The sequence below is a fragment of the Bacillus rossius genome, chromosome 1, assembly GCF_032445375.1.
Source record: "Bacillus rossius redtenbacheri isolate Brsri chromosome 1, Brsri_v3, whole genome shotgun sequence".
Lineage (NCBI taxonomy): Eukaryota > Metazoa > Arthropoda > Insecta > Phasmatodea > Bacillidae > Bacillus > Bacillus rossius.
This window is the reverse complement of record NC_086330.1, coordinates 115,824,567-115,851,217: the sequence shown is the minus strand read 5'-3', so window position 1 is coordinate 115,851,217 and position 26,651 is coordinate 115,824,567. Positions and strand designations below refer to the sequence as shown.

General features: G+C 37.2%; 1 protein-coding gene across 2 annotated transcripts; it reads left to right on the top strand.

The window, feature by feature from the left end:
- Positions 1 to 25,897, top strand: LOC134542747 (18S rRNA aminocarboxypropyltransferase). 2 transcript variants are annotated; one of them, XM_063387257.1, is made up of 6 exons: positions 1 to 122; positions 6,538 to 6,677; positions 15,653 to 15,837; positions 19,202 to 19,415; positions 23,723 to 23,890; positions 25,585 to 25,897. In XM_063387257.1, exons 1-6 carry the CDS (start codon positions 118 to 120, stop codon positions 25,638 to 25,640), a joined length of 768 nt encoding a protein of 255 aa, XP_063243327.1. In that variant the 5' UTR covers positions 1 to 117; the 3' UTR covers positions 25,641 to 25,897. The 2 variants fall into 2 exon arrangements, with proteins under 2 accessions (XP_063243327.1, XP_063243320.1); XM_063387250.1 differs by having other exon boundaries at positions 30 to 320.
- Positions 25,898 to 26,651: the final 754 nt, after the last annotated feature.

Here is a 26,651-nt window from a genome sequence, read left to right as displayed (position 1 = left end):
AAAGTGTCATGGCAACCATGTGTCTGTGTAATTGTTGCTGTTGCTGTCCAAATCCTTTCTTTTGACTCCGGTATCGTTTCATCCCTTTTGGCAACACTGAATTTGATTTGTTTTGAAATGAGGTATGTATGTAAGTTTAAATAAATGTATATAATGAATGCGTGAAAGCTGGATGAATAATATACGTAAGCAAATAACTGCGTTCCCTGCAGAAATTGTTAGTGTGTGGTTTATTGTGAAGGGTTTTTCAAAATTGGTTTTCTTGGGTGCTTCTATTAATGACCCGCAAAAGACAATTTTTAAATGGCAACAGGGTGTTGGTAAGTGTTCTTTATTGTGTATCCAGTTTATATCAAAATTTTGTAATTCATATTTTCAATATCAAATATATTTTGCTTATGGTACAGTTTCGGGTAAATTTGTAGAGTAGCGGTATTTGCGAATAAAAATGTTAAGAATCCGAAAACACTGTTATTATATGCTCTTTCACTTCCTCTTTTCATTAAACCCGGCGGAGATAAGAAATTCCAAATTCTTTAGGAGATATTGAATTTTTTAATTTTCATCAAAATACCTGGGTATTCATGCGGCGATCACAATTGTTTCTGATTTACGAGTATCTATTATGTTTCTTATTGGACAGTTTTGTCACGTGACAGTTCCATGATTGGCCAGTATTCAAATGAACTAATACGTGATTATTTACTTTTATTAATGTTCCGTCGGAGGTATCGCGACGTAGGTAAACGACTACATCATTTCCTTCTTATGGCAAGGGAAATGTACTCGCCTCCAACTTAGGTGGGTTTTTAACGTTTCTAATTTTAAAGTCTTATTTTTTATTTGGATATTGTTGCGCAAGTAATAAGTAACAAAAAATTTTTACGTGAGTTGTTAATGTTCATCATTTGTTCGGGTTTGTTAGGTCAGGTCAGTTACATTATAAATACAGTAAACTCCCGGTATATCGCGCCCCGATTGATCGCGGAATCGGGTATATCGCGGGTCAAACCATGTCCCCCAGTCAGAAATGAATAATAATAATGGAATAAATGGTTGACAGCCGATTAGGATAATTTTGCGTTGTAACTAACAAACTAAGCATCGGGCAGAAAAAAGCCTAGGCGTAGAAAATGTCCGCAGTAAAATTCTAAACAAGATATCTCCGTACATTATTCCTCTATCTTGTAGGGTTTTCAAATTATGGTCCAATCCAGCCCAGTGATATTTTCTGAAACACTAGTTCTTAACGTCGCTTTATCTCACAAATGAAGCATCGGACAGGGGACCTGATAAAGCCCACCTTCCAGCGACATTGTCCAGCGTGACTCGGCTGGGGATTGATGTTGGATAGGCTTGGTTGTCGGCAAGCGCTGGGTAGGGAGAGGCGAGCCGAGAATATGGAGAGAGGTAGAGATTAGAGCGGGCAGAAACTTGTCGAGGGGGAGTGGGGGAGGGAATGTGTTCACGCAGCACACAGGCAGAGCATGAGTCACTTGACTGAGCAGCGTCCCTGCGTACAAGGCAAAATCAGGTAGTCCGGTGTTTAAAATTCCACTCCAGAATCTTAATTGGTACTTTACTGGACATCTGTATATAAATGTTTTGTTACAACTTAAACCTACAGACGTAATATTATTGGGTAATTCATTGTATTATACAAGTTCATCTTTTTACTTTGGTATAATGTTTTAACATTAAATAGTAAAGTAAATCGGCTAGCGTATTTTTAATCTTTGCCCAGGAATTCCCAGTGGTCCAATATTTACTTGAACCATACTGTACCACTTTTGCCGTGAGGTAGTAAACAAGTCCCGGAAATGTTTATGTGTAGCGGTCTCCCGACCTTTAAACAGAGGCTGGGGAATATAACACTTGCCGATCCGAGCCACACACACTCAGCAACTCGACACAGCTTTTGGTGAAATAAGTAAAGACAAAGTTTAACACGGTTTTTAATACGGTGTCACTGATTGCGCTAAAATTAAATTGGCGCAATTTTTGTTTCCCACATGTGACCATTTATAATTTACTGTAAGCATGGGTAATAAAGTTTAACCACTTGACACGAAAGACGATTCTTTATTTTTTATTGTACGAATGCTAGAATCGTTTTTTTCCTGTATCTGCGGCCTGCTTCTACAAAAGACAAGCTATCTGTAAGTAAATCTAGAATTTTTATTTTGTCAATCAAACTCGGTACTTTGCGATTCATATTCGGTTTGAAGTATCACTACGGCCTTTCTTTTTAGAAGACTTTGACCACAGAATCGTGTGTAACCGCACACACTGCGCTTACTTTGTTACGGACACTGACGAAGCAGATACTGTGGCTAACACCACGAGACTGGCAGCAGCAGCTTGTGTGCCGCACATGTGTATGGCGGCGTGTGGCGCGCTCGTAGGCCGTGCGACAAACTGTGCGCGGCACGCGGAAAAATAAAAACAATTCAACATTTAATATTTATCTTTAAAATTTATTATTTTTATTTTTTCACCCGTGTTTAGTGGAAACTGCGGATGCAAAGTCCGCACAAAGGCGGGCCGTCTATACTGTGCGTGCTTGCCGACCTATTAGAACACAGGCGGTGTTTTATGCCTTTTGACCTTGGTCACATCGAAACATCGCGGTTATGCAACAACGCGGGTAAAAGTTATGTCCCCCGACAACCGCGTTAAATAGGGAGTGTACTGTACTTTAAAACTAAAGAACCATTGAAATTAATTCACATTATTTTTTATGTTCACTTAGTTTGAAAGTATTAATAATGTAACTGACCTGACCTAATCGACCATTTTATTTATTACGCATTCACGAACACACTGCAAAATAACAAAAATGGCGACGGTCTAATGGTTGTACAGGTGTTGTATTGCAAAATTAAAAAATTCGATATCTCCTAAAGTATTTGGAAGTTCTTATCTCCGCCGGTTTTAATGAAAAGAGGAAGTGAAAGAGCATATAATAAAAGTAATTTCGGATTTTTAGAATTTTGTTTTCGCAAATACCGCTACTCTACATGTTCAAAATTAAAAAATTCGATATCTCCTAAAGTATTTGGAATTTCTTATTTCCGCCGGTTGATTTGAAAAGAGGAAGTGAAAGAGTTTAGAATAAAAGTATTTTCGGATTTTTAGCATTTTATTTCGTATATACCGTTACTCTACATATTTACCTAATTTTTTTTACTTATTACTTGCTCAACAATATCAAAATAACAAATAACACATGAAAATTTGAAACGTTAAAAACTCACCTAAGTTAGAGGCGGGTAAACAATGGTGAACGCCGCAAGAAAGAAAAATTTCATACTTGTAAACAAGAGACAATTGTAAGTAAATGCCGCATGAATGCACAGGTATTGTGATGAAAATGAAAAAATTCGATATCTCCTTAAGTATTTGGAATTTCTTATCTCCGCCGGGTTTAATGAAAAGGGGAAGTGAAAGAGCATATAATAATATTATTTTCGGATTTTTAACATTTTTTTCTCGCAAATACCGCTACTCTACATATTTACCAAAATCAAAACTATATGTGCAATCAGGGGTGGACTCATTATTGACTTCTGGTTGGGGTAGTCTGGACTAAGTATAATACCTGTTTATTACTTAAGAAGTTGTATTATCCAGTGCATATTTTACCCTTTTTGGGGGGGGGGGGGGGGGGCATGTGTCCCCATGCCCCTCTCTAAATCAGCCACTGTTGGTAATTGTAGTTTCGAATCACAAACACATCGGACTACTTAAGGTAAACACACCGGTGAGGGAAAAGCAAGAATGTGAATGGTAAAATAGAGGCTGCCGAGGAAAATGATGGAGTTGAAGTACACAGGTTAAGTTAACCAACCTGTTGCGCTTGAAAGGTGCTGGGGTATAAGTCCCCAATAAAACTCCGGCCAGCAACCTCCAATCAGCAATTTCTAAATAAGTTAAGGAAATTCTACTTGTTGAGGCACAGAACTGTAGTGCTCCGTAATGATACGGGATGAAGTTGGATCAATGTGTGTACAAGAAAAAAAATATTTTCCGGAAATTTCAGCGTATTACCTTAATGATTTCCATCAAATAAGAAATAAACAAAACATAATTCATATCCAAGCATCAAGTGATGTTTTATTACAAGAATAATTACTCTGATTGGGTGAGGTGCAGAAATATTAATATAACATGCACAACCCTGTTTTCATAATAAACCTGTGATTATACTAAAACAACACAACATAAATATCTAAATGTAAATTATACACTTTTTAAAAAAATACCAAAATGGTATGAACAATCTTATTTTATGAAAGAATATCCTTCATCAGGGGCAAGCAAATGACTTTAAATGTATGAGTTATAATCATGCAACAGACAAATTCTTGAGACTCCGTAACAAGGAAACATGGATCACTCAAATATAATCAAGATACAAAAAAATATTGCAGCACAAAGATATGCAAAAGAATCACAGCTCTACCTAAAGGAGAGTACAGAAACATGGAGAGCTGACTCTATAAAGCATATAAATATCAACATGACTAATATTTTCAGGTACACCCAAGAGTGTAAAAAAACTGTTTGCAAACTCTTTGAACACAATACCAATTCAATCCTCGAACACGTGTTCATAACGAAGGAAAGACATATACCTGTGGCATTGGTAACCACTCTAAATTTTACTTTACTCTACTAAGGTACATGTAAAAAATAGCTCGTACGCTGTATAAGAGTACCAATTAGGAACTTTAAGGGGGAAAGAGCCAAATTCCATATAAAACTTAAACCAGTCCTGTTAAATAGTTTTAATTGTAGGAGAAAATTACATAAGAGATTGAAATGCCCAAAGTGAAAAATTATACAGAAAACTAGCTAGCTTATATGAAATAAGGCAACATAACATGTTCTACCTGAATACCCCAAACGATCAAATCAGATACAAAACATATTACAAAACATACATATATATAAAAGTAGAACCAAGAACAAGGAATAACAGTGGCAAAGTAAAAAAACATAATTTGCCAGCAAAAAAAACAGAACAGCTTCTGTCACAGCGGTAAGCTACATTACTAATGCCAATACCTGTACGAGTCATGCCAATCCTTCACGTAGCACATTTAAATAGAAAATAAGAAGTTATAATAGCTGAAGTTACAGGTCACCTGACCACAGAAAATTACTGTTAACATAACGCATAAGCCGACAAAACTGAAAGAAACTAAATAGGTAGTCAGATGAGACTACAACATCAAATGAAGCTCTAACAAGAAGGCTAAAGACATCTGCGACCGTTTTTAAAAGCAAGGAAGTAGCCCCACACACATGCGCGAAGGGGAAAAGAAAGGAGGGGAGGAAAGATGGCCGCGCTGCGATAATTCGAAATCCCGCACATTGAACCACGCCCATCGAAGTTAAGCAGTAACACCACGTAGTTCCACACATTTTTATGCTATCATTTTGTATCAACTGGTATTACTATGCAAAATAATCATTGATTAATTACAGAATGTGATTAGTTGTGTACCTTGCCAACATTAAAACTCTACATAACAGGGATCCAGTGTATATCTTTTATACATTTGTAGCATCAGCAATAAATAGAAGCATTTGCAAACCTATATTAGCTTTCTTAACATACTTTGCATATGTAACCATTATTTTTGACATGTAATTGAGATAAATCCTGTACTATAGGTAGAAATAAAGAAGTGTAGGTTTAGAAAAAAGCATGGATAAATTGGTTGTTCTGAAATAATGATATCTGATTTCACAAACTTATAACACTGACATGAAAAAAAAAATATAAGCTTTGGGTGGATTTTAATATACATTTGTCAATAAGCAAAGTTTTTTATTTACTTTTCTTGAAATAAACAGTCTCCTCTTCAAACTGCTGGTGCCACCGATGAATGAGTGTGAGGAGGTTTACTGCTGTAATGTCCATGAAAATCAAGTCGAACAGATTTTAACTGACTCACACTTGTTGAAACTGAGAACACAATAATTTTTGTGTTGCTGTGCCTTGGTGTTGTGACAGCTGGCAGTGCCAGCGTGCTCCTTCAGATTGCGACAACACAGCAACAAAAAGCATTTTGTATGAACTGGCAACATGAACTAGAATTTCTCCATCAAGTGGGTTTTAAGTTCTTAAAAACCAAACATTTTAACTGATAATATTGAAGAATTTATGTGGTTAAAATGCAGATTTATGCTCATTTTCTTAAACTGATCATGCTTTCCCCAAATATTAAACTTAAAATTTAATTTTTTTTAACAAAATAAATGGATTAAAACTAGAATATGATTATGGATAACTTTAATTAAAATTCAAGCTTATATATTTTCATGAAAAGATAACTATAGGTTCCACACTATACTGGGGCTGGTTTTAAATGTTTAAAAGAATGCTGAGAAAACCTTATTCATCTGTAAAACTAATTTATTTACTAGTAATATTAAGTTTCTGTATCAAGAGAATGATTTAATTTCTTTGTGTGGTGAAAAAAAAAAATTGAAATTTTTGTAAGTTTATGTATATTATAATTACAGCTCGCATTCAAGAAAATTCAAATCAAAGAAACAAGATAAGTACCCTCGAAATAGAAAGAAATATAACTCTGATGAGGATGAAGATTCAAGCAATGTGTTGTTTGCGAAACTATCTGTTAGTGACCCTGAAGTGGGAAGTGGTGAGTAGACCCTGCAGATCGTGGCAAGCCTTCTTGGGCCTGGGGAGTGCGCTGTGGGTCAGGCGTGGGGCTCGGAGGTCACGGTCGAGCCAGGCGGGTCCAGACCTCGAGCCCAGCAATCCGTGGCATAGTTCAATAGGAGTCTGTTTATTAATTTATTTATTTCTACGCATGATTTGGCCTTGCTCAATGATGTATTACACACTAACCATGCAAATATTAATAGTAAATGCTAGTGATGAATCAGATCCCAATTTTTTTTTTCTAATCCGAATTCCAAATCTTGAATTAGAATCTCATAAAGTACCCTGACTATAACCCTCAATCCAAATATACGTTGTCAAGGGTCAAAAATAAAATATTATACAATGAATGAAAAATATAAACTAAAGTGTTGAAACCTTCTACCCTTTAAATGGTTGTTTCACAAATTAAGTTTTCAGAATCAATACATATTGTAATTTTCTTTATATAATTACATTTTAAAGTACAATATTTTAGGGAACTAGTCAACCCGTGTGGAATTCCGCAGTGCGCACCAAATCGTTTTGTGTGGCATTCCATTCTTTAAAAATTTGGGAGAAATGACATTTTGAAAAAGAATAGAAAAAAGTAAATGGGTGTTGGTACAAAAGAAGACGTGTAATTGAACACATCAGTACAAATAGCTGTTACACATTTTTTTTTTAGAGAAGTATTATATTCAAACATACAAATAATATACGTGTTTACAAAACCTCTTTAAATACAATGTTAGAAGTGATGATGTGATCATCGTTCACTTTTTGGTTGTACGTATCTACAATACTAACTGATGCTATGAGAAGTAAATTTAAGAGGTTATGTTTGTAGGTTATGTTTGTGATACAAAATATCAACAGTAATTTGAAAAGTACTTATAAGAAAAGTCTGACGTGTCAGAATTTTTGGTTAAGTGGTTTTTTGGTGGAATTGTTTGGTTAAGTTGAAGGATCCTCTAAAATTTCTTTATCATAAGTTCTGTTTATTATGATGGAAGTGCAATTTAAAAAAGAAATATTTAAACGCTGATGTTTCAAGCGGCTATCTGATTCAATATTTATCGAAAAATCGACGCAGCCATTAAAGGACCTCTTCTTAGATGATTTTAAATCTCAAATTTAAGAGAAGCTGTACATTTAAACTGTGGGTCTATTTTTCAACATTAGCCGGCACAATAAGCTTTAAAATGAGTGGGAGGGGCAGTACAAGTACCGCGACCTACGACGGTCGGACAGGGGTGGACTGCGCTGCAGCGTCATGCAGCTGCTGCCGCGGTTCGCTCTACCTCAGACAAGCGATGAGCACACACCTGACCGAACTAACAACCATACTCAACAGCGCCTGCCGGCCTGAGCCGACGTCGGTGGGCAGAGCGGCCTCGGGGAGTCGTCGTGCCCTCATAGACTTAGAGGCCGTTTCTGCCCACCGCGGGGTACCTGAGGGGGGCTATTTCCCCTAACCCCTCTGTGCAGTGCAGTGAGTGCTCCGTGCAAGGGACGCACCCGCGTGCGCCCTAACTTCGCTTCTGGACCGCTCAAGGACGGACATCTTTGTATAATTATTTGTAAATAACTTAACTTGTAATTGTGTATTCAAATAGGGTAGTTATGTGTTTTGTTTGAATCGTGTAGCTTTGTACAGGAGCCGCGCCTGGCCCGCAGTGGACACGCGATCCTCCGTGCCGCTTTCCCCCCCTTCCCTCTCCTCCTCTCGCGCGGCGCTGCGGCCGCGCGGGGCGGGGAGTCAACAGTCGCCGCTTGGCTGCCGTCGAGGGAGGTTCTGTATCGCTGCGCTCCGCGAGTCCGTAGGCCCTCTGCCACGCGCGTTGCTAGCGTCGCTACCGTCGTTTCGGTTAGCTCCCACGTTCGACATCTTCAGTCGCGGAGTAGTGCACCTACGTGGATGACCTGCAATTTGCGTTCGTTCACGGCGCGGCGGGGGACGTGTCCCGTAACATCGTTGTGGGTCAGGCACGCTCAGGGAAAAGGACTAAATAAAACATCTTGTAGACTAACAGCAGACGTTTCCTGGTTCGATCTCCACTCCCATACTCCTGCCCGGTTCATCACCTCCCCCTCTCCGCAGCTCCCGGTCCCAGCCACAGTAGGCACGAACCCCCACCTTTCACTGAGTTAGTCGGCCGAAATAATTACAACCTAAATTCATAGTCGCACGTCGGGGATCGGGAAGGAGCCACGGCCTGGGGACGACAATAGTAAATTCAGTAATGTAGAAAATAAAGTTTATTGTTATTTTAAGGTTTAATTTTTAATTTCTCTTTGCCATTGATGTACTATCATCTAGCTTAAAAATTGTGAGAAAACATATGTATGAAAAAAAGTTGGTCATACTTTATCTGTTTACAAATACCTTGTTTACCCTTGAGGATCTCTGAAAGATGCATCTCAAAGAATGTCAAACATTTTTGTTGACCTTCTGAATAGTTTCAAGGATCCTTACATAATTGCCAATGCAACCTTTCATGATAGGACAAGAGTTGTTTGTGTCCTTTCATGCATCCATCCTTATGGCCTATGAGGGGTTAGTGTCACCAACTTTTAGTAAAAAATTAGGGGTACTCTGTTGCTTAACCAGCCAACTGCTGTATGTGTCTTGTATATTTTTATATTTTTATGTCAAATGATTAATTTTAATGTGTAAAAATTATAAATGGCATAAAAAATTGTGTTTGAAAGATTTGTAAATGCAAATAATGACTGCCGAAAATGTTTTTCTTTCTTTATACACCAGGTTGTGCTAGCATTGAACCACTTAACTTTTTATGCCCGAGGATTCTAGCATTAAAGAAAAGCCATGCTTTAAATCAATAATTGCCAACTTCACTCTTTTCTATCGCTAGATGTTATTTTTGAAACTATTCCAAGGGCCTGACATACGGAACATTCCATGTCAGAACAATTAAAAAAAATAAGTTTCAGACCTTACCAGTTGAGATTTGGATAAATTTGGTATTAAGGACATGTATTATAAGGTAAGTATTTCTGCCAAATTTCAGATTTTTATTTTCAAAATTGTTCAAGGTACAGGTATAATAAAATTAAAACATTTATTTAAAAAGACACACACTCATAAATGGTTGCAACTTAGTTGCAGTAACTATTGACCATGAATATCTCAAAACATGCTCTCAGAAAATTACTATGTATGTGTGTATGTGTGTTTATATATATATATACACACACACATACATACATACATACCTGTATATATATGTGTGTGTGTGTATGTGTGTGTGTATATGTATATGTATGTATATATATATATATTAGTGCTACAACATTCTTCTACCCATATGTCCAATATAAACCTGGTACTGCAATGGGAGGTAGTGCGGAATTAACAGAATCGCGTAGTTAAGACATGGATGTATGTACAGGAATACTATTTTTCAGGTGCATATATGTAATAATCACACAAATATGTATTACAGGTTATACTAGTGGTATAATGTTCCTCTTTCACAATTTTCAAGAAACTTGAACTTACACGTGTAAGTAAAGTGCTTGATTAATGTTAAAACTGTGAACTAAAGGAAAATGATTTTATCTCCATAAAATATGTCCAACCTGTTGCTTTTCTTAAGTCAATCTTCATAATAATACAATCACTTTAACAAAACCTTGTTTTCCTGATAAACATTGGCTCATTTCATTACTATTATAGCATGCACTAACGTTTTTGATTGTGCTGTTACTGATAGTTTTCCCAGGTCTAGGATTTGGAGTTGCTAAAATACCCTGCTTTTCCACACAAATATTAGACTTTTATGCCATGTAATATATTATACTAAATTGTTTCAGAATTTTACAAATACTCCAGGTTTGAAATAAAATCTACACTAATATTTGTATTTTTGTGTGTATGTAATGAATAAACTCAAAAACTACTGTGTCGATTTCAAAAATTTTTTCACCATTAGCTACATTCACCCTGAGTAACATAGACTATATTTATTGCTAGAAAAGTTAAGGAATCCTTACTAAAACTTTAGTAAAGTAACCCAAGGTGTAAAAATAATGCCATAAAACATCTTACATCGCATGCGCTGCGGAAACTATTGATGTTAGAACAAAAGTATGTCCTACAATATTAAAGAACATTTCAATAACTACAAAAAACTTTGCGATACTATATGTCCAACTATTATCGTTATGTCACAATAACCTCTTTTTAAATTTTAAAAGTTGATAGACCATATTATTCATACTTCTGTTTAAAATGCTTTAATTGTTTTGCCATGGAGGTCGGAATGTCGCCTGGCACAGCCATGATCGCGACGCGCGCTATGGTTATCTATGTATGATAGGTTTGTTTACATTTGACGTGGCACGAGGCTCTTTCCTCTTTATAATCTACACTACTAGTGGCCCGTCCCGGCTTCGCACGGGTGGACATGATTTTTTTAAATATTTTTACCTTTAATTTATATTTTTTTGTTGTTTCATTTCTATATTTTTTTTAAACACAGTATCACATTGTCTATGTATACTTACAATCCGAATTTGTTCGTAGTTTTTTTTATTAAAGTAACTTATTTAATCTTAAGGGAGACATATTACTTAGTATTTTTTATTTACATTTTTACAACATTTTACATTTTTATCTGATCCTACCTAATTAAATTTCCTAAGTTTTTTATTAATATTTTTTGTTGTAGTTTTTTTTTTAATTTTTGTTGTTGTTGTTTTAGGTGTGTTTATTTATTTTCAAAAGTTTTTCTAAGTGATTGTAATTTTTACATTTCTGTATTTACTTTTTTATTTTATAGCTTTATTTAATTCTATTGGTTCGTACTTTTATTTTACAAAACTTTTACCTTAAAGCTTCACTGTACACTATGTTGGCAGTGGTATTTGTAGGTGATAACAAAACATATTGATTTTCAGGAGATCCTACTCGAGAAAGGACAACATGTAATTAATTGCCCATGAGAGAAGCACTCTTTTCTTAGGTCAATGCCAACAATCGAAAAAGTTTGTCCCTGTGATTTATTTATTGTAAGAGCAAACAATATCTTCACAGGAAACTGTAACCTTTTAAAGGATTTAGGCAAATCTGTCGGAATCATCGGGATTCGCGGAATGAGAGCGAGCTGTCCGGCCGCGGGCCCAGTGATGATTGTTGCTACAATCACATTGTCTCGTAATTTCTTTATCAAAAGTCTTGTGCCATTACACATACTGGGAGGGCTTATATTTCTCAATATCATAATGGGAGTACCTCCTTTTAATTTTAGTTCGTGGGGTGGCAAGCCGGCAGGATTAAGGGAATTTAAAAATTCTTGTGGGTAGTGCACTGTATCTTCGATGTTGCACACGGTGTTAATAGATTTGTAACATTTAAAATCACCCGTTTTTTTTCTCCATAATCATTCTATTTATCTCATTTACTGAGTCGTTTCTCGGTAACACTATCGCCCTCGAACAGAGCCAATTGAAATTTATTTCTGTGAGATTTTGGATGTGGGGATAGATTGTGTCTATCATAATTTCTAGACTGTTAACAGTTTGAGCTAATTCATTGTCCAACAATACTTGGGGGCTATGTAAAATGTTGAAAAAATGTAAATAATAAAATACTAAGTAATATGTCTCCCTTAAGATTAAATAAGTTACTTTAATAAAAAAAGATGAACAAATTTGGATTGTAAGTATACATAGATAATGTGATACTGTGTTAAAAAAAATATAGAAATGAAACAACAAAAGAATACAAATAAAAGGTAAAAATATTAAAAAAATCATGTCCACCCGTGCAAAGCCGGGACGGTCCGTTAGTTGTTAATATTTAGACTTTTACACTGCTTGAGACTGTTTCTTGAAATTTTTCTTTCAACTGGGAAAACATAAGCAATTCTCAGGCAGTCATAGGATTCCCATATTCTGGAACACCATTAATAGTTTTTAAAATTTTTTTTATTAACTTTTGCAGTGTTTTTAATTTCTTCTTACTCTATTGTCCAACACCTAATATTTTTTTTCTCAGAGGAGATTAGCAGAGAGAAAGTAATTTATCATTCAAACTCTTCCAATTTGTGTCACTGTCAGTCTATGTCTCCTTTGCACCTCTACTTCTAAATCATATTCACTTATTTCAGGTTATTCTGCCTCTGCATTTGTGTCAGTTATACATGATGGTTCTGGCAGTTCTGAAATTTTTTTCCTCCCAAACTAGATATTTTGTATTCTAATGCTATACATTTCTGAATCATTGAAGGCTGTACTTTTCTCAGATTATTTGTTCAACTTGTGTGTCCACTTTTACTCACAGAATTGCAACAAAAAATGGACTTTTAGTCCATTTTGGTTAATGAAATTTTGTATAATGGAAACTGTAATAATTAATTTTGTCTGTGAACTGAGAATCACACACAAGCTCAAAATTGAAATACATAACAGCAAATGTAAAGTGGATATTCCTGAGAGACTATTATGGCTTTCAGTCAGTGTCTGCTAAAAACTTTCTCTTCATATATGTAAACAATGACTGCGTTAAATGGGTGCCATATTCTCTCACTGCTGGTTTTTGTGACAAGAATTCAGAATACATCAACAATAAACCTACTCACACCAAGTTGTTAATGTATATAATATGAGCACTTAATTATTCCTTCATGTTCAATAGGTTGACAACTTTTAGGGTTACTCTCCACAGAGCTCGATGCAGCTCCCCTCTTTCCTGTCCCCCACGCCCCTCCTTACTCTTGTTGTCACTAGCACGTGTTATGAGTGATGTGTTTGTGGGCCTTTTTCTTAATAACACGCTAACTCCAGAGGGGTGGAAGAGCGCTGTAGCTTTAGTATCATGTCCCCATTAAATTCCTAAATAATAATTGTAATCCTTTCTTTTTCAACCCCAAGGGTTCTTCTCTTTTCAGCAGACGTTTCCATAAGTAATATATGTTTTGTTTATTATCCATCAGGGGACTACAACATTCTCGAATGCACCCCTCAGCGTAGTAATAATTTTGAACTGCCAATATTTCAATAAATAATATTGTAAGTTGTTTGTATACTGTAAATTACAGGGTTTATTTTGTTAGAGTGATTATGTTTTACTCTAGTTACGTATTCGGTACAATCAAATTATAACTTAACGGCCATAGTGCTATCGCAATGGGGGTTGACGTGTCCGTCGAAGTTTAGGGCGCCACCACATGTATAATGGGCATGTGGACCCGGCTACTCTGTTCTCAGGGTCGTGACATAGCCCGTGTGTGGCGAGGCCCGTTTCCCCCTGTATCACTAAAATGCTCCGAAAACGATAACAGGTGCGTGAAGCTCCTTCCTCTAGCAGCAATCGCGACTGACTGCCCGTTCGTCCTCGCTCGACAACTCTCGGGAGCGGAGCACTGACGTCACATCGGTGGGCGCGGGCCAACACACGCGCACACACACACACACACACACACACACACACACACACACACACACACACACACACTTCGGCGGGCGGTTAAACACCAGGCTCGTAGAGGGTGGTGGTGGAAGGATTGGGCTCGCAGCGTGTAAGGGGGGAATGTGGTGGCACATCGGGCTCAGAAGGGCGCAGCCCGGGATGATGTCAATAGGCATGAGTGAAAAGTCGCTGACTACTATCCATATTGTTACTATTTCTGCTCCAGTCTGACTAGTATCCATATTGTTATTATTTACGCTCCAGTCTGATTAGCTACCATAGCATCCATATTGTTACTATTTCCGCTCCAGTCTGACTAGCATCCCTCAAGGCAGGATGTGCTCAATGCATCCAAGGACTTCATAGTTTAGCATTACTAATGTGTAATTCTGTTTATTTAATTGTTATAATCTAAAACCTTTTTGTATTATTCCTAGCGCCTATCTTGTGTAGTGGGCCGTTTAAATAATTAATTCTCTCCGAGTTACAAATTTTGAGACCAAGACCTTATCTGCTTGGCCACGACAGTGACTGAGCCTCTAGTATACCTATTCTGTAGTATAAGTTTTCTTTGCTACAAGGACATGTAATGACTGCATGGAATTGAAGGTGTTGTTTGTTTCCAACCACGTGGCAGCAACTTCCAGGTACCAACCATATGCTCAGAGGGTAGGTCAGTGGGTATGTTTGTCCGACAATGAGAAGACCAGTCTTGTTCCCACACGTGCTATGTCCAGGGACGGATCTAAGCTCTTCTTCATCCGGGGCAGAAATTGTGATTAGTACCTTCTCCCTCCCCCCCTGCATCCAATAAGAGAAAAGATATGTATGTACCATATAAAAATTTTTTGCATGCTGCACAAACTCACTAGAAATTGAATAATAAAGATCACCATTGAAAACACGTTTATTGATAATGAGTAAGATAAAATCATTAGTAGATATTGAATAATTGTTTTTTTTCTCTTTCCTTTTAAATCACACTTTTTGTAGTTTTAATAAATTTTGTCTTCCCAAATTGCCAGATCCATCCTTGGCTACGTCACGCCCTGAGAGGAGCCTCATTAGGCGGGGTCCGCGTGCCCACTTTCATGTAGTGGCACACAGTTGCATCCTGAACATGACTGTGGACCATGTCATTGTTTCCAAGATCTTTATTATAGGGAAGTGGGTGACTGCATATTAGGAATCGCCCTGGCATTCATCTGGAATAGATATTGAAAACCATATAAGAAGAAAAAACCCATTACAGTCAGTCTGGCTGAGCCCAACAGTAAATAATATTTTTCTGTGAAATGACCTTGCGAATAAAGATACCTGCTTTGTTAAGATATAAAGAATATTTAGCTGCCACATGAGTGGCATGCTATGCTATTTTATCTCATCTCTTACACTATATATAAGCAGTAAATTTTAAAATACATGCATAATTTTTTCCCCATCACAATTGGCATTACATGTTGTAGCATTGTTAATGAATAGTAATACTTTATAATGTTTAGTAAAAAGTTTCTTAGATTCTTGTTTATTTTCAGGTGAATCCAGCAGCGATGAAGTCTCCCGTTTGACTGAGGCACCGTTTCCCGTGGCAATGTGGGATCTAGAACAGTGCGATCCTCGAAAGTGTTCTGGTCGAAAGCTTTCACGGCATTGTTTGATAAAGACATTGAAATTAGGACAGCGATTCAATGGCATAGCGCTCACACCAGTTGGTGAAAAGGTAAGAAAATTTATTCTGTAAACCTTAAAACTGAAGAGCTTTTTTTCCCACATTATTTCTGATAAAAATAGTTGACAAATTTACTGTTCAACCCTCAGCAAGTATATTTTGCATGTTAACTATTTTTCAGCTATTACTTTAATTTAATTAAGAAGCGCTCACTAATGAAGTGATTTGTGTCAGTTTGGTACTACATTTGGATATGTACAATTCTTTTATACAGAAACAATATTTTCTGTTTTCATGTTTTATTTGGGTTATAATAATTTTACATTTACAATTTAAGTCAGCTTATACCATCATTTACATAACTGTCTGAGAGATTGCTCCCCTTATTTGTTAACCCAGCCATCTTAGCTGTTAGGCCCTGCCAGCCTGGGGCCCCCACGGGCGTGGATATGGATACGCCGTATACGCGAAACAGGAGAGGTGTGAGAGACCAGCTATGTCCAGGGGCTGAGGCTACACATCCCAGCATAGACACCACCGTCACCCCCTGCCTCACTCAGCTAACCAGACAATTGGCTGTGTTCTTAGCACTTAAACGTTATCAGCATTTCTGGCGCCTACTTCGTTCTCCCACATCTCACTGGGACCCCTCAATCACCCAGTGAACCCGTAGTCCGGTGGAGGCCTATCCAACCTCTGTTAGCTGTCCAGGCTAGTACCGGAGCTGTGTCGTCGCTCACCACGTCGACTCCGCATCGGGCTAGAGAACCCTTGGAGTCTGCTCCAAGTGATTGGAGCACCACAACCAAGTACGAGTCCTACCCAATCTGAATCCAGGGCCTTGGAGAAAACCTCAGCGGGACAACATTCAATTTTTTCATGGATTCTTCCCGTACTACTACCAACTTGGCGTCGATTCGGCAGACCGTTCACCAGCAGCTGACTGACTACCACTGTTCAGAATTACTCTACTGGATGTCGTCTCCTCGGACTACCCTCCGACCTGCCGTACCTCGGCCCGACAGATTTACAGCCGATTAAGGTCCGGAAGTGCCTGAACTCATCCGGCGGCGATCGCAGGAAGCCCTGGCTAGAAATTACAGACCAACTGTGCGTATGCTGGAGGGCCTCGGGGTTACCTCGGTACCTCCCCCGACCACTGAACTAGGGGAATGTATCACACCTAGGCGAGCAGTTACAGCTCTTTTTTAAGCCCGGGTGCACCCGAACACAGCGGTGCCTTTCTCTGTCCATCCTTTGGGGCAGAAACGCCGAGGTTCGGCCGTCAAACCCCCCAGAAAGGTTTCAAACGCATCTGCTGTTGCCCGCAGATTCAGCCAATTCACTATTTCTGGTTCCATACATGCAATTGAGGATGCAACTAAGGCAGGGTTATGCCCGGCATTGTCCTCTTTAGTTAAGGCGATGCTATGACCAAAGGTTGAGGCTAACCATCTCAACATGGTCAACACGATTTGCCCCCAACAACAGTGCCCACGTGGAGGCAAAGGATTGCCACTTGGTGCGGAGAGGCTATATATTTGCATCCTTGCACCCATTCCGTGAAGGAAATTGCTTAAAAACAATTTTTTTCTGTGCTAAATACCATCTGCAAACAACGTTTCAGAATTCAGACAGTGACTAAACTGCTGTCGAACATGATATTCTGCAAATGTTTTAAATGCTAATAGAAAATTAAAGCAGGTAAGAGAGGTGGGATGGTAGGTGACAATCCATTAATGTTTTTATCGATCGTGGGTTAGTTGAAGGTGCCATTGAAGGCAGTTAGAATGTAAGGAAGAATTTACAGGATTCTGCAAACTGGAAAAATCTGGATATCAGGGAAAACTCAAGGAAACGAAAAGGCATCTTCAACCTCGAAAAATAGAGAAAATTAAAAAATATATTAGATACCAAACTGGATAACTAAGTTTTTAATAGTAATGTTTCTCTAATATCTTGAAACCAGTCTGTATTTTAATTGCAAATTTACAAAGTTATGAAAATTCATTTGTTACGTAATTAATTAAACGTGAGAACAACCAGTGAATCAACTATGTATTGATTTAATGGTATGAAGCATGAACAATTGTCAATCATTCACCTGGTCACAAACAATGTTGTGATGTTTCAAAGTATGATCAAGTATAATGGTTTCATATTACAAACAGGCAGCATTGGTTGCATAGTTTTGATGGAAATAATAACATTGCAAACTGTGTATTTGGAAAAGATTTTATGGTTAAATACACATTTTATGTGTGGTCGAAAGGTCGTTTGGTAAGTATTTTTTGTGTAATATATTTTTACACATGGGAAAACAAGTCTAGAAAGAATAGCCCAATTAACTAGAGTTTTATTTCTTTGCTATATTAATTTAAATTCAACAATTTAAATTTCTGTCAAAAAATTAATCAACTCTTTCATTATGTCCACAATTTGCTCTTCCCACTGGAACTTGGCTCGACAGTGGCTCTCTCCACTCTCTCCAATGTTCGTCTATTAACATGCACCTCTGTCCCAACACACTGCTCATGCTACTCACTCATTCGCTCTACACACACAACTCTGTCCTGAATGCTTTATTTCGTGATGCTCTAATCTTCGCTTACGAAGCCCTTAGCTCATCGACCACTTTCGCTCACCGTCTTCAGGACAGTGGTTTCCTAGTTATGCCACTTCACACAGACAAGACTCTGGAAACGTGATGAACCTATGGGGGAGTAGAAGGGTGCCGCGCCAATCAGATTATCGTGCCCGTAATAGATGGGCAGGCGCCACCTGCTATGTGCCCCATCCACAGGCATGCGTGCAGGTTTTGGGCCAGCCTCGTGGCTAGGCCCCATCGTAACAATATTTATGTTAATTTTCGAAGTTGATTAATGAGACTGAGGAAAAATGTTTGCTTGGACAGGAAAAGCTCAGAGCAATTGTCTGGAGTAAGAGGATGAGAAGAACCTTGCTTAAGGTTGGTGAGCAAGTAAGCATGCAACCCATCCCGACCCCCCTCTTTCAAAAAGGAGTAGGGCTTCCGAGCATTAGCAGTTTGTTCCGACCAAAGACTCGCCAGTCCCCTCCCACCAAGGTGACACAGGTTTTATTCTAAACAGGGTCGAACCTGAATTATTTATTAAAGTGGGAAATTGGCTATATTTCCTACACCCACGCATTCCTTCACTATCCGTCTCCGATGATGCGAATGTGGATGAGATGTTGGACCATGATTGATTCAACCATACTGACAGGGGAGGAGTGGGAAGGTATGCTGATGTGTTGCATCGATGCATTGCAACTGGCTGAAACAGCAGAAGCAAGGCAGAGGATGGTTCACAAGTCTCTGATAAAAAATATAAATATACCCATGCTTACGTGAACACACCATTACTGACTTGATGTGTTCTTGTGATGCACACAGAGCGTGTCTCCCAGCGACCGTAACATAATAGCCACAAGCGGAGCAGCCGTAGTGGATTGTTCATGGGCGAGACTAGAAGACACACCTTTCTCTAGGATGCGCTGCCCAAACCCACGCTTGTTGCCGTTCCTGGTCGCAGCCAATCCCATCAACTACGGTCATCCTCTTCAGCTGTCGTGCGTGGAAGCACTGGCAGCCTTATTTTACATAACAGGTGATTAGTTACTCTGAGCAGATATGCTTTATATCATGCCTAATGCACTCAGGGTGTCCACATTGTGGAATGTCAGGAAGTTGGAATTTGTCAGGGAATTTACTTGAAATCCTGGAAAAGTCATGGAAATTCCTCAGTGGTAGTAATTTGAGGGTAAACTTTCATGTTCCAGACTTCCATTACCAAAACTGTGAAAGAGTTTTTTTTCTTTTGATGTTTTAGTGCATAGGCATTCACTAAATTGGTTTGAAATTGGTTTGTGCGATGTTTTTTTTTATTATTATATAATTCTACGCCAGATTTGGGAATGGTGGAGGCTGTATTTTCAAAATTTTGCGTAATAGGTAAATTATTTTTAAAAAAAAGTCAGAGAAATTATAAATTTGGTCATGAAAAGTCATGGAAATTTTATTGCAGATTTGTGTGGACACCCTGAGACAAGCAACTTTGCTAACAGTGTCCCTCTCAGAATTATCTTTTGTTAGCTACTTTAATTACCATACAGGCTGCTCATGAACTGTTAAGAACATAAGCTACATTTGTGAGGTTTGCCCTTCCCCAGGCACAAACCAAACAACTTCTGCAACTCGTGGCAGAGCAAAAGGAAGAAAAAATGCAAGACCAAAAAATGAAATTCCGTTAAAGACACGCGCAATCCAAAAATCCATTCTCCGCACAGCGAGCGCAGGCAAACTTACGAGATTACTAAAATAAATAGCAGAATTAAACACTATAAAAAGAATTATGAACAGTGTAGGAGCAGCGAGTGAAAGAACCATACATTTACTAGGTACCATTTAATATGGCAGATAAGGTCAGAAAGATATAAGAATAAAGATATAAGAATACAAAATTTACAAACTCTATAAGGATAGATAAAATAATTAAAAAAATACTATTAATGCTATACACCTAGAATGACTACAATTGCTACAATCCAAGTTTCAACAAAAAAACTACCTCGGATATATATATACAGTCAAACCTCTATCTATCGAACTCGCATGTATCGATTGTCCGTGTTTATCGTATACTTTCTACGGTCCCGGCAAAATTGCCATACAACTAAGGTTAAAAAAGTCCGCTTGTACAGATGTTCGAATTACCGTTTTGTCCGCATTGATCGTACAAAATATGTGGTCCCGTCACTATAAATTATAATAGATGATCGTTTAACCATAAATATTTTGCAGAAATAACCATTTCTTAGAAAGAAACCGTCATAAAAACAGTAACGATAGTTTACAGTAGTAAAAATCACCTTAAATCTGCAGCCAAGTAATGGAGCACGTAAATATGAAAAGACAAATGAACAACAACTTACGAAGAAATATGGATGATGTACCATAACTACAGTACAAACCCAATTGTTATCCTAAGATAATTACCATAAAAAGAACTAAAGATTCTTTGTCGATACCATAATTACTACAGAAGCACGATAGCTACCACATTTGCACTACAGTTACCGTAACAACCGAGATGTATATTTACCGTGACGGTAATGTATTTATTTATGACATATTAAAATTAAAGAACATTATTGAAAAAAAAGGATGTTAAATTTTTGTATGTACGTTTGGAACATGTTGCGAAGAAATAATGCGATCTGAAAGAATGCAGTACTACTACGAAAAGTGAAAAGGGTACTAGTGGATTTTTAGGTTATGGCAGTATCTCTCGTTTTTCAGTAATTTCGGCCGAAAATTAACAAACGTATCGGAAGTCGACAGAAATGCCGATTCAACTAAATATTGGTAAAATCGGCTTCTTCAGTACAGCTCTACATTTGATGACATGAGTAAACATATTTCAGACTTCAGGATATTGAAAAAGTCTTTAATTTCCATGTAGATTTATTGTGCGTGTTTTTTTTTGCAAGTGTAAATTGAATTAAGTAAAATACTTCCATTTTTATTTATTTTTCAACTGATTTAACTTTAATGACAAGTAACTGATATATTTCTGACACTAATTTTGGGTTGAAATATTATTTTTTAAAAATTCTTAGAGTGAAGTCCACATCTATTGAATGTCCGCATCTACTGAATTTTTTTGTTGGTCCCCTGAAAAACGATAGATAGAGGTTTGACTGTGTGTGTGTGTGTGTGTGTGTGTGTGTATATATATATATATATATATATATATATATATATATATATATAATATACATACACACACACACTCAAAAAAAGGTAATACTAAAGCATACAAAAATATATAATAAAAATTATAAAGGTTTATAAAATTGTTACATATACATCCTTAATTAAAACACCCGGGTGTAAATTACCATTATTTAAATACTTTCTGTCCTCAGTTCTATAGAGCGAGTGTGTAGTAAAAATCACAAGTTCAGCGCGGGGTTCGTGCACGACTAACGGAAAATTTTCTTTACAGAGCATTTAAACAGTTTGCAAGTACGTGTTTTCATAAGGGATGAGCTCAAAAATTCACTATTATAATTATAACCCAATTATAATTTAACTTCACGGCCGGTCAGGTAGAAAGTTGTTGCAGGCGCAAACAAGGATTATAATCAGATGAACACTTACTTGTTGTACCGCGCCGACGTTCTCAGCAGACTATAAAACTGCCAGGTATTGCGCCAAAAACACCTTGGGTTACTCGAGGCAAACTTTACAACCATGCCTCACAGTCGACCACGCCCACTTTAACAAGGGGAAATTTTTTTTTTGACGTACCGCCAACGACGTTAACGATGGTGGCGGTTCCATTCACAATGCCACCCTCCATGGTGAACGTGATGTTGGATTTTTCGAAGCTCATGCACTTCTGCCAACATAAACTCCGATGGGCTTTTTCACTGCCCCACACCTCCGCACATAACGTTCGACCGTCCGGCTGTATGACTCCGCGCCAACTCTTCAGCGCTCACTTCTCATAGGCCCGTCCGTGGCGCGCGCGATCGCTCCGCGACCCCTACTGCTACTCCCTCACTCTTTCTTTTTTTTTTCCTTCGACGTCACGCAACGCCATAGTTCCGACGAGCTGCTAGCTCTCTCTTTACTTTCAACACACTCTAATGTTCTCGCAATTTCTCGCACCTTCCTGATAGATTAATACTGACTATAATCTTAAAGTTAAATTAATAATTACTAAGAAGGATTAAAATATTTATGTAAATAAAATATCTTAAATCTAAAACTAATTATTTAATTATCTGGATCAACGGATGTTTAAAAAAAAAAAAAAAAAAAAAAGTGTTCACTAGTCATTGCCAACTTAGTGTCTTTCCAAAAAAAATTTTCAGGCCAGTACACCAGGGTGTAGCAGACATGCTACAAATTATCAAATACAGTGGTGACCCTAGAATTTACGGGGCCCTGGGTTTTTACATTAGTGTAGCCCTAGTATTTTGGAGAATAGGGGCTTTACTAGTGGTGCCTGGTGTATGGAATATCCCCAGAGAATAAAAGGTTTTGGAGGCCCTCCTTTTGAAAATTAGGGAAATAAACTCTTTAAAACAAATGTTCTAAGCCAACCTGTAACTTAAATGTTGATAATGGTTTAGCTCATTTATCTTAAAAAAATTTAATATTACAGATGCTAAGGTAATATAGGAGCTGCTGCAGGGCCTGAAGCCGCCCCTGATCATATATTACTTACAAAACTGTTGTATATATGATCTTCAGTCTGTGTGGAGGACAATTGGCACTGTTTAATCTGACATTCTTTGGTTGTGCACTTTCTGTAATCCAGCTCTGATCAAACTTCTCGCTATCAAATTTTTGGGAAGGATTCTAGATATTTTAATGTTTACCGTCAGTTCGCGCCACTGTGCTTTTCTGCTAACAGCTTGTTACAACTTGTTTTAAATATCATTGTAAATTTTTTTTTGTTTTTCCATTTTTGGTATTGCCTCAATTTACGTGGACTGGATACCTCGGATAAGCAAAATCTCAGGTGACACTGATCTAATAAGAAAACTTTCTTTGTTTTCAGTTGGCCCAGTGGCATCACTTTTCAGGGTGATGTTTTTCCAGTTTTTCATTAGTGATTCGCTCAACCAGCAAAAGACATCTTTGAGATTAATTTTACTAGTTAGGCTTTCAACAAGTTGATTTAAGTCCTTGAGCTAATGTTTTGGCAGTCTTTGCCGGAAATGGCACTTTAGGTCGGCTCGGATGATGCGGAACCTCGGTATGCTGTATGCTAATATTTTATAATACAGCAAACTCACTAATCCGGTACGTGCCTGATTAAAGAGTGTGTGGGCGGATCAAAATAAAATGTAATATTGTTTAAGTACTTATCACTTATAACACTTACGTTATTGTGACCAGGTTTCAGAGCAGAAGCCGAGTTGTATCTCAGTAAATTTAAGTGGGGTAAGTCATTCATAACATTAAATGAAGAGCTCCTTGATAAATATGCAGCATGTGAAAATAGCCAACAAGTTGTGGAAGTACAAAAAAAGTACTTGGAAAATGCTCACCAGGTGAAAGAAACAGGTATGTATTTTCTACAAGAAAACATTGTATAGCATAAACATACAATCCATATTTACTAACTTGTTAAGTACAGTGGGCAATTTAAGGTGTTGCAATCCCAGCAAGATGTCTAAAACAGAGAGTCATGCCAACATTTCCTGATTAGTGTGTTAGGTTTAATTGTGAACTAGGACTTTTTTTTATAGTATGATAACGTAATTGGCATCTGTTTTCAGCTTGTTTCTCAAGCTTAGCAAGAATTTTTTTTGTACTCTATGCATTCAATTATTGAACCCTTAGTAGATCATGGTTGCTACAAAAATAGAATCTTAGAATTCCCTGTCTTTTCCCTGTTTTCCAGAAATTTAAGAGAAAAATTCCCTGACTTTCTTTTGAAGTACATACCATAAATATTAACGTGAATATGATTAAATGTAATATAAAAATTTCAACATGAGGTAAAATAAGTTTTTTTTTTTGGTGTTATTTTAACGGCAGAATTGCGAATGTGTTTTTTTCCTTTGACATGGCTGGTGAGAGCTCTTCGACCCATATTGCTGAGTTGAATACTTTTGTAGCAAAAAGTGCAGTATGCAGAATTTATGTTTTTAGCAGAGGGTTTGATATGCAGTTGGCGTGTGCCTTAAGCAGCAGCCTTTTAGCGAAGTCATTCGGTAGCGGCACGAGCGCATCAAAACAAAGCTTTGTTTGAATTACACGCAACTTTAAAATTTCGAGAATTTGTAGAATTTTCCCGGAATTCCCTGACCATTTTAATTTCCCTGACAATTCCCGGTTTTCTAGTCCTGTAGCAACCATGTAGATTAGCATCATTATTATAATAATAATTCATGTTTCCTTCCTGTAGTATTGATACCCATAACTGAATTCAATGCAGTATCAGCCAGACCCAAGCTGCCTGTGTTTTGTTTGATGCTGTAGTTTACCTGGCAGCCTGAAGTGTCTTACTGGCGTATATCAACTTTATTCCTGCAAGTAAAGCTGAAGTTGTAGATAACTTCAACACGGTTGGTCTGGTACAGTTTTGCATTTGCATTTACATTTATTTACAGCTGTATTGTATATGCCTCATCCTTCAGTTTTTATCACTTAAGGTTCCTTAAATTTTACTTTAGATTCTAAATAATTATTAATAAAAATTTTATTCCAGTCACATATAAACATAGACTCAGGCATCAATCATTGTTCCCATTGTTTGTATTTCACAAAGCTGTATGTGTAGCACCTAATATACTCTTAGTGCCTGCATTCCTTTGTCAGTGGTAAAGCAGAAGATTAACATAAGTTGATTTTTCAGTGTGTATATAATAAATTATTGTAAAATGCAGGGTAACATTTTTAATATTCATGTTTGTCTAAAGTAATTAAATTTTTTTATTAAAATTCAAAGGTAAGAACCATGATTTAGTTATATGCTTTTATGCATTATGGTTATACCCCCAAGACCTCTCTATCTAATGAAATAAATTCTGAATAAAATACTCTTCTACAACTGTGAATATTCATTGAAAAATACTTGTGCCATGCATCACTAAAACCTACGCTTCCCTTGCCAATGTAAACACGTATGTGTGTAATTTTGTTTAATGACTTTGTTGCTAGCAAAACATTGTTTTTTTAAGAAACCTAATGCCATTATTGTTTGGAGTGCTTGTCTATAGATGTTCTGCTAATATGTAATGTTTTTTTTTCAGGTACAGATGATTTACCTATATCAAATTCCTCTGATGAAAGTGAGACTGATGCATGAAACTGTATTTTATGTAAAAATATTTGAATACTTTTTTTTATTAAAAAAAAAGGGCTTGTCTAATACGTATACAAAAGCATATGTACATATTAGAGATGTCAAAACATATAAATTTCATAGATTTCAAAACTCGTGGCAGTATGAAATTATTTGTATAATATTCTAGATTTTTCAAAGTTTCAAACATTCTAATATTATAACAAAACTTTGTTCATCAAATTTTATGTTGAATAAATTACCCATGGCCAGAGCTTCAACTAGCTTTTGTATGCTATTTCCCACTAAGCTTTCTGACAAATGGAAATTTTATTTCCTAAAACAATGAGGTGTGATCATAGAGCAAACAGCTACTGCTATAAAAGGCAAGACTAGCTTTTAAGTATGGTACCTTACCCTGTTTTATCGCATAATCGTCGCACCAATATTTTAGAGCGTCAAAATTTGGATAGAAAAACCTCTTGCGTAAACATTACATGATGTTTTTGGTTCTGCTATTAGATTCAGAGCGCTTTGTGTAGGCATTTTTCCGTATAAAATGATGTATTTTAAAGTAGAAATCTAATAATATTTATTCGGACCTTACCACTTACTTATTCAATTAACAGAAATACAAAGTTGTCTGATGTGTAAATTTTCTTCTAATGAAGTTTTTAAACGTTAAAACCTTTATTTGTTCGTCTGCATCGCTGCGGTGTACCGCTCCTAAAAATTTAGCCAGCGGTCGTTGGCATCATTCAGCTTTGGTTATGTTGCTTCCTGTATAGAGCGCGCACACGTAGTCGAATATCGACATTGATATCTCACTGATTGCATGCAACGCGCAATCTCTGTAGAGTGCCAAATTAACTAAATTTGATGGCCCTTCCTTTCGTGGTGTGTATGACGACGATGGTCAAGTGTTAGTTTAGGCTCGCGTTCGGGTCACAGATTTTGTTTTACTATTTAAAGTTGAAGAAAGGTTTTTGTTGCAAGACGTATTAATTTAAATTGTTTGGCATGATTTTGTATACT